Source organism: Monodon monoceros, unplaced genomic scaffold (assembly GCF_005190385.1).
Source record: "Monodon monoceros isolate NGI ecotype Baffin Bay Population unplaced genomic scaffold, NGI_Narwhal_1 Super_Scaffold_6, whole genome shotgun sequence".
NCBI lineage: Eukaryota > Metazoa > Chordata > Mammalia > Artiodactyla > Monodontidae > Monodon > Monodon monoceros.
In genome coordinates, this window is record NW_021703783.1 from 391150 (window position 1) to 399664 (window position 8515).

The 8515-nt window shown below is 56.6% G+C and overlaps 1 protein-coding gene across 4 annotated transcripts in view; it reads left to right on the forward strand.

Moving 5' to 3' along the window:
- Nucleotides 1-8063, forward strand: part of BID (BH3 interacting domain death agonist) — a 28005-nt gene extending 19942 nt beyond the window's left edge. For 3 of the 4 annotated variants that reach the window (XM_029205088.1, XM_029205087.1, XM_029205089.1), the window contains exons 3-6: nt 3240-3444; nt 5636-5775; nt 6473-6685; nt 7604-8063. In XM_029205088.1, coding sequence (XP_029060921.1) covers nt 3240-3444; nt 5636-5775; nt 6473-6685; nt 7604-7615 — 570 coding nt within the window. In that variant the 3' untranslated portion in view covers nt 7616-8063. Of the gene's footprint in view, nt 1-878; nt 3445-5635; nt 5776-6472; nt 6686-7603 lie in introns of those variants that run through there. The other variant, XM_029205086.1, reaches the window with a different exon arrangement.
- Nucleotides 8064-8515: the final 452 nt, after the last annotated feature.

Consider the following 8515-nt stretch of genomic DNA (forward strand, 5'->3'; position numbering starts at 1 on the left):
ACAGGCTCAGAGCTATAGCGTCGCCGGGGTCGCGTGGGCCAGTCCCCTGCCTCAGCAGGATGGGGCTTAAATGGCGCCTTGTGCTTTAAGCGAGTTTAAAAGAGAAAGTCGCGCCTGGCCCAGCAGAAGCTCTTCTTCACCTCCTTCCTGCCTTTGCCAGGCAGTGTGGCATCTTCGGGTGCCCAGCCCGGGGCCCTCCGTGTCCCCACCAGCCCCATGGGGGCGGCCGCGGGCCTGAGGACTTACTAGGTGGTTCACGAGCCTGGCCCGGTTTCTGCATCTCTGAGCAGACAGCGCCTGGGGGCTGGGTGTGTGCTTCTCAAACAACCCTCTGCAGGCCTGGGAGCCGTGTGGTTCCCAGCTTAGCAGCTCAGGAGAAACGTCAGCTACTTGAGCAGAAGAGGTTTCGGACGCTGCCCAGGTGCCGCTTCTCCTGACGACTTCAGTGGGAAAGGGCAGACACACTCCCAGGGCTTTGCTTTCCCCTTTCTTTCCTTCAAGCTGAGAAAACCAAGACACAGGCGTGCCCCACAGTCAGGTTCATGGTGAGACATCCAGCAGCTTCCTCTTCCCCCGTCAGAAATTTCACCCTGCTATAGATTTTCTTTTTTCCCTTTGATTTTGTTTCCAGGTTTTTTTAAAAATTACAGTAAAATTTACCATTTTAACCTTTTATTGATTGATTGATTGATTGGCTGTGCTGGGTCTTCGTTGTGGTGCATGGGCTTCTCATTGCAGTGCGCGGGCTTCTCTTGTTGTGGCGCATGGGCTCTAGGCACGCGGGCTTCAGTAGCTGAAGCACGCGGGCTCAGCAGTTGTGGCTCGTGGGCTCTAGAGCGCAGGCTCAGTAGTTGTGGCCCACGGGCTTAGCTGCTCCACGGCATTTGGGATATTCCCAGACCAGGGCTTGAACCCGTGTCCCCTGCATTGGCAGGTGGATTCTTAACCACCGCGCCACCAAGGAAGTCCCCATTTTAACCTTTTTTAAGTGTCCGGCACAGTGGCATTAAGAGCACTCGCGTCGCTCTGCCACCGCCGCCCCCTTTTCTCTGTGCATTTGATGCTTCAGGGAGATGAGAGGGATGGAGCAGTGCGTGTCCTCTTGTGTCTGCTGATATCACTGAGCATGATGGCTCGGTTTGGTTTTTGTCTTTCTTTTACTGTTTGTATGGCGCTGTTCATCTATACTGTAGCATTCTTTGATTTTTTTTTGATATGTAGAAAATGAGATTGATTTTTTTTGTTTGTTTTGTTACTGTTTGTTTGGTGCTGTTTTCTCCAGGTTTGGACACCAGGATTAGTCTAGTTTATCACACACATTGGACAGCTTTCCATCGTTTTCTCTGCACAGGAACTGATTTTATAGCACAAGTTATTTTTGCCTCCTATAGATGAAATCTGTATTATGTCTGGCAAGATTTCCTAAGTCTTGATCATTTCTCTTGACATACTTTTTCCAGTGACCTAAAAGGATAAACAACTATCACATCTTCCCCCTTCTGAGACATCCATTTCAGCTTGTGTCACTCGTCCGTCCTTGGCTTGTCACCAGCCCTGCTTGTTCTTGGTGTTAAATGCTGTTGGTCTTCTGGACCGGCTGCCTGTGTGGGAGTCCAGGCCAGCCTGTTCTTGACATGCTCAGAACGGAGTCTGTCCACACGCTTCCCAGCTGGATGGCACTAAACACTTGGCTCCAGGGCCTGAGCCCTCTAACACCGGATGCTCTCCTTCTCGCCCGGCCACTTCTGTTCTTCGTGTTTCAGGGGGAAAGGCAGAGGTCACTGCATCTGGGTTTGATACCTGACCTGGCGTAGCTGGTGGCAACCACTGCTGCACACCCAGACTTTGGACCCTGTTTACTAACCTCTTGAAAAAGACGGTCTGGTTTGGTTCCCTGGGGCTGCAGCAGGGAAACCCCACCGGCTGGGTATTTTCCTGAAGTGTCTGGAGGCCACAAGTCTGATATCAGGGTGTTGCAGGGTTGGTTCCTCTGGAGGCTCTGAGGAGTCTGCTCTGGCCTCTCCAGCTCCAGTCTCCGTCTGCACTGGCATCCCTGTGTGTGTCTGTAAGCCTGCCCCTTTCTCTTGTAAAGACATGGGTCATGGGATTAGGGCCCAGATCCAGGATGACCTGGCCTTAACGTGACATCTGCAAAGACCCCATTTCCAAATAAGGTCCTGCTCTCAGGTCCTGGCGGCCAGCACCTGGGCCTGTCTCTGGGGGACACGGTTCAACCGCAGCCCTGCCTCAGCCCCTCTTCTCTCCTGACCAGGACGTCTCCTGAGGTAGAGACGAAGCACATTCTTCCGAGTTTCTCAGCTGCCTTGTGCCACTGGCCTCACTGTAAAGATTCAGTAGAGTAGAGCTTTTACATACATTTTCCCCCTTTTAGGAGTAATTCTGGAGAAGTAAAGGCTGAATAGCAATACATAAGCACCTTATTTTATGCATTTCGTTGAAAACAATTTGTCCTCTAAAAACTGTCCTCTCAAAGTTTTCTGATTTTCCTTATCAATATTTTTCTAGTATTTTCTAATGAAAAACATTATGGACTTAGAAGTAAATTTTACCTGCACCTTCATTTTCTCCCCGTGACTTCTCCCAGCCCAGGCCGTGTGTTTTGTGTGTATTGATCTGGGTGGTCTCGGCGTCCTAGCCTCTCACGATGCCCTCTCATCCCAGGTCTGGGGGTGACCTGAGCACCCCTGGTCCTGCTCTGCACTTGCCTTCTTGTTGCCACGTGCAGTGGCCCTCCTGGTTCCCCTGTGCTGCTCGTGGGCTTGGCCAGGGGTTTATCTACCTGAGGTCAGCCAGGCCTGCCCAGAGGCAGGTGTTGCCTGTGGTCACTACTGCCCAGGCTGTATTGAAAATCTGCTTTTGCACAACACCCTCCTGGGCCCACAAAGGACGCGATGGAAGAGGAGGAGCTTCTAACTGCTGGATGCACTCCCAGTGAGCGTGGGCTCTGGCTGGTGAAAGATACGCAGGGCCCGGCACAGGCGTGCAGAGCCAGGATGGCACCTAGACACATACGTGCCTGGCCGCCCTCCCCGGGGCGCACCAGCTGGCCGCCGGCAGATGGGTCACCTTCTGCAGGATTGGAGCTTTTCAGCATCTGTACATGGCCCTGCCGACTGGCCCCTGCCCACTGGCAGGGAGTCCAGGCCCCGGGCCAGGGAGGCCATCGCGGGCCCGGCTGCCCGGCCTGGGGCCATGTTCCCACAGGACTCTCCTCTCAGGTCAGCAATGGCGCCAGCCCCCAGGATGAGCGCACCACAAGCCTGCTGGTGTTCAGCTTCCTCCAGAGCTGCCCGCACTCCCGTTGCCGCCGGGAGCTGGAGATGCTGGGCCACAAGCTGCCCGTGCGCGCGGCCCACGACGACGAGCTGCAGACGGATGGCAACTGGTGCAGCCACTTCCGTGTTGAGGGGGCGACAGAGACAGGTAGGCGCCGGGCCAGCCTCCGCGGCCCAGATGTGGGCTGTGGGGCCTTCGGGCTCAGGTCCACCCTGTGTCCAGCGGGGCAGGCCTCGCCGAGTCCAGTCAGTTGAAACCCACTCGGGCTCCTGAGGATTGTTTGCATTTGTGCAGCACCCATGCTTTACTCCTGTGTATGTTATGGCCATGACGATCTGCACGGTCACCAGGGCAGCGGGGACCTGGGGCTCTTTTCTTGGGCCGGGCCATCCTCCGTGTGTGGCAGATTCCAGGTGTGCGTCCTGTCCTCCTGGCCTCAGCTTTGGCCACCAGTGCTGCCTCCACGGAGGCCACTGGGAGCTGACGGCTGGGAGCCCCTCTGGAGGTGGGCCAGGCACAGCATATCCTGGAGCTCCCTGAGGAATTCTGTTGGGTTCCTGAACCAGCCTGTGCTTTGGGGGCAGGCTCCCATGTGTTCCCGACCCTCCCGGGAGGCCTGGGCTGGAGTCTGCCGCCTGGTGGTGGGGGTCACTGACCTCTTGAGGCTGATGTGGCCTCTGGGCCGCCAGCTGTCTCAATTCAGGTAGCCAGTGGCACACCAGGGGGTCCCCACCAGCCAGGGTTGCCTTAGGCCCCCTTTGGGAAGGGGCAGGAGTAGCTCTGCTCTCAGGTCTGCTGCCCTGGTGGCCCCCGTCTGCACCAAGCCCCCCTCAGACCGTGGAGCCTCACTGGACGCACAGGGCAAGGTGGGCGCTCGGGTAGGAAGCGGTGTGTGGTCAGGAGCCTGAGGAAGTGTGGAAACAACGCTCAGAACGGAGGCCTGGCCGCCACTTGTCGGTGGATTTGTTCGCTCGGCTGGACGGGAGGAGGTGGGAGAGCGGGGCCGTCGGGGGCTGCGTGGGAGGCGGGTCAGGACAAGCGCACGGGCCGGGCCGCGAAGGGGACCACAGGGGTGGAGCGTGGCCGGGCTGTTGACCCAGGTCTCGGAGGTCTCGGCAGGCGAGTGGTGACCTGTCCCCGAGCAGAGATGGGCAGGTAGTGGGAGGTTTTGGGGTGAGGAGGGCTCATGTTGGGGTCACACAGACACGTCTCAGTGAGGTCAGGGCTGCAACTCCACGGGCGCAGGGCTGTGCAGGCACTGCCGGCAGATTCCACCAACCACAGGTTGGAAATACTTGGGGAAAAAAGTTCCAGAAAGTTCCCCAGAGCAAAACTTGAATTTGCTGTGCGATGGCGTTGTATGAGGTGGAGGTGATCACGTGAGGGACGCCGGCCCCTGGAGTTTGGTGCCCGCAGGGGTCCTGGGCCGGTGCCCACCCAGACCCCGAGGGACGAGTGTGCAGGCAGCTAGGCGAGGTTGTTGGTCGGGGTCCAGACCACAAGGCGTGGCACTTGGACCCTCTGGTTTCCCAGCACGTGTAGGCGTTACGTGTACACTACACGGAGGTGTGTTCAGTGTGCAATGGCTCTGTCTTAACAGCGTTCGTGCCTTAATTAAAAGGACTTCTTCATTGCTACATGCTAACCAGCCTCTGAGCCTGCAGTGTGTTGAAGCAGTGACGTCACTGGTCACAATACAAATATATAATAATGAAAAAGTTTGAAATATTGCGAGAATTACCAAAACGTGACACAGAGACACAGAGTGAGCAAATACTGTTGGAAAAACAATGCCAACAACTCTCTCAATGCGGGGCTGGCTGCCACATGCCTTCCACCTGTGTGATGGGCGGAGAGGGGCTGGAGGTGGGGCGAGTACACTTTCTGTGCTGTGGGGAGAAGCAGCAAGGGGGCTGGTCACTCAGTGCCCTGGGTCACCAGCTGCGTACCTGGGAGTCAGCCCACAGCTGGGAACCCCAGAGCCCATGGAAGCTTCTGTTCTGGGGGAGGGGCTCAGATGGTGTCCAGGAAGGAAGAGCGTGGCATCTGGGGAGGGGTGGGGGGGTGGGGAGGAGGCAGAGTCCAGGACGAGAGGCTGCGGAGCCTCTGTCCTGACCGCTTCCTCTGCCGACAGCCGTTGGATGCTGGGCTTCGAGCCCAGGTTGTGGCTACCCCGGCATCACAGGTCCTTCTCCCGCCCGGCCCCTGCGCCTGGTCCCGTGTTCACACCGTCCTCACTGGGCTGTGGATGCAGGACCCACCCCTTTCCTGGAGCAGGAGCGGGGTGTGAGCGGGGCATCATCTGACCCCCCACCCCCCACCCCTTTCTGCACGTTAGACTCTGAGACTCAGGAGGAAGTGGTCCGGGACATCGCCAGGCAGCTCGCCCAGATTGGGGACAGGATGGAGTGCAGCATCTGTCCGGGGCTGGTGGCTGGCCTGGCCGCGCAGTTCGGTAACACGAGCCTGTCGGAGGAGGTGAGTGAGAAAACCCACGGGGCTTGTCCTCTGCCTCCTGGCAGACAGACCAGCGTCCAGGGAGGTGGCTCAGCTCGTGACTGCTGGAGAGAGAGTCAGCCTGGTGAACTGTCTCTCGGAAAAGTCACTTGACAGCTGAAAAACCTGAATCTGAAGTCAGACTCGAGTTTGGGGACAGAGCCCCCCAAAGATTAACGAGACGGATGTGACTCTTCCTGAAACAACATGTTCCACTCCTCTGACCGCTGAGGTGGCGGGGCCCCGTGACCTAGAAACGCCCTCGGGCTGGGCCCGGTGGGTCGAGCCTCCTGCCTCTGGGAAGGCCCGTCTGTCAGGGAGCCTCCCTCTGAGCTTCGCTGGCCGGCATGGATCAGACACAGGCTGATCGTGCCGTTCTTGCTGCCACGTGTTGGCGTGTGGAAGGTCCATTCCCGTCTGGTGGTGCATGAGGCCTCTCCTGGCAGGAGGTCCCCATCCCCCTCCCCGCTCCCATGTACCAGGCTGGACCCCTGGGCGGTGACTGACCTTGATCTCAGGTGCCTCCAAGCAGGAGACGAGGACCCACCGCGGGTCGGGGTGGGGGGCGGGGGGGGGGTGTGCCTCGCCTGCCCTTGGCTTTGCCTCCTCAGCTGTTTACAGCACTTCCCTCCTCCCCGCGGGACGCCTGGTAACCACGCCTCTGCTTCCACCTGTGCAGGACAGGAGGCGGTGCCTGGCGGCCGCGCTGCAACAACTCACACAGCTCTACCCTGCGGATGTGGACCGCGAGAAGACCCTGCTCCTGCTGACCCTGCTCGTGGCCAAAAAGGTGGCTGACCACTCGCCAGCTGTGCTCCAAGATGTCTTTCACACCACAGTGACCTTCATCAACCAGAACCTTCTCGCCTACGTGAGGAACTTAGTCCAAAACGTAAGAGCCAGTGGTGGCAGCTCCTGGGCTCTTAACCCCCCTTGGTGTCCGCCTCTCCCCACCCCGGCCCCCTCTGAGCTCTGGGACCCTCGCTGCAGGGCTGCCTGCTGGGGACAGACCCCAGGGAAGGTGGTCACGGCCCTTCCTGCTCAGGAGGAAAGGCTTGGTTCTGCGTCCGGGAGTCCGGCTGTTTCTGAGAGGAGCTGCTGTCACAGGGCAGCGGAGGCCGACTGTGCACCCTTCACAGGCTTGTAAGAGCTGCTGGGGGGCGAGCAGGAGAGGGGGCCAGAGGGGCCCACGCTGGGCTTCCCCAGTCTGCTGTCAGCCTCACCTTGTCACAAAAATGAGTAAAATTTAAATTAAAACATGCTTACCAAGGAGGGTGAGCGGTCAAAAGGGGGTAAAAACTACACATCTGTCCTCCACCCAGGATATTAGAAAGTCTGGTGCTTCCGTTTCATAGACCACCTGGAAGGGAAAGTGGATGTATCTCATCTATAAATTTTGGGGGTTTATGTGTCGGGAGCATTGCTCAGGTGTCTGACCCTCTTAATATGTAGTCGATGAGCCTTAAAAGCATTCTCTCTGCGTGGCCTTCGGTTATACGGGCTTTTAAAAGTAAAAACCGGAGGGAGAACACAAACCCTAACTCGTTGCGAAACCAAGCTGAGCTGTTGTTGGAAGGAGATAAGCCTCTGTTAACAGCTTCCAGACACTGTGGGACTGAAACAGAACCTTGGTCCAGTCCTCTCACCCACTGAGATGCCTCTTGGCACCATAAGTGACTTGGTGAAAGCTGTGTTTGTTTGCAAAGCCCCAGCTGCACTTCTGCTGACTGTGGCCCTAGAGGCTCAGGTCTAGGGTCCTGGCTCAAGAGGGAGGCTGGCTAATCCCGGCTGTTGTCCTTTCTTGCTCCAGGAGATGGACTGAAGGGACGACTCAACAAAAGTGCGACTGGTTACAACTTGAGATGGTGACAGCAGTGTAGCTGTCTCCACAGAGATGGAGCCTCGGCCACTTAAACATGCTCAGAGAAGACAGGCACGAGATGGCAGCTGTGTATCTCTCACCATTTTAAAGCCAGGGACCATTTAGGAATTTCTTCATGTACGTGTGTGAATGTTTCACATCATCTACATCCATCCACACACTGTGCCTTTACCTAATGTCTGCTGGAAAGGTCCCCCCCTGAAAATCAGATCTAGAAGCGGATCGTGAGTTCCCTGGTGGTCCAGTGGTTAGGACTCCTCTGCGCTTCCACTGCAGGGACCAGGTCTGATCCCTGGTCGGGGAACTAAGATCCCACAAGCTGCAGCCAAAAAAGAAAAAAAGAACAACAAAATGAAAGCAGGTTGACAAATAAAAGGCAGAAGAAAAAGAACAATGTTTTTTTGTTTTTTAAAAAAACCCACTTGGGACTTTCCTGGCGGTCCAGTGGTTAAGACTCCGTGCTTCCACTGCAGGGGTGCAGGTTTGATCCCTGGTCAGAAAACCAAGATCCTGCATACCGTGCAGTGCAGCAAAAAAAAAAAAAAAAAGCGCACCCTTGGTGGTGGTGGTGTTACCACGGGCAGTGCCGAGTGTGAGGGGACCAGGGATTGGAGAGGGAATGCATGGACCTCTTACAAGTGATAAATTCCCCTCAAAACAGGGACACCTTCACAGTAAGGAAGTGCAGTCTTTTTTTTTTTTTAGGTTTCATAGAGCGGTTTAATGCTGTGTGTGTTCACATACCAAAGCTAATTCCACCAAGACAGGAAATCTCTCACCGTGTATTTCCTCGAGGTTCATCCCAAGAGCCTGGGCCATTCCAGATGCAGATGGAAGAAG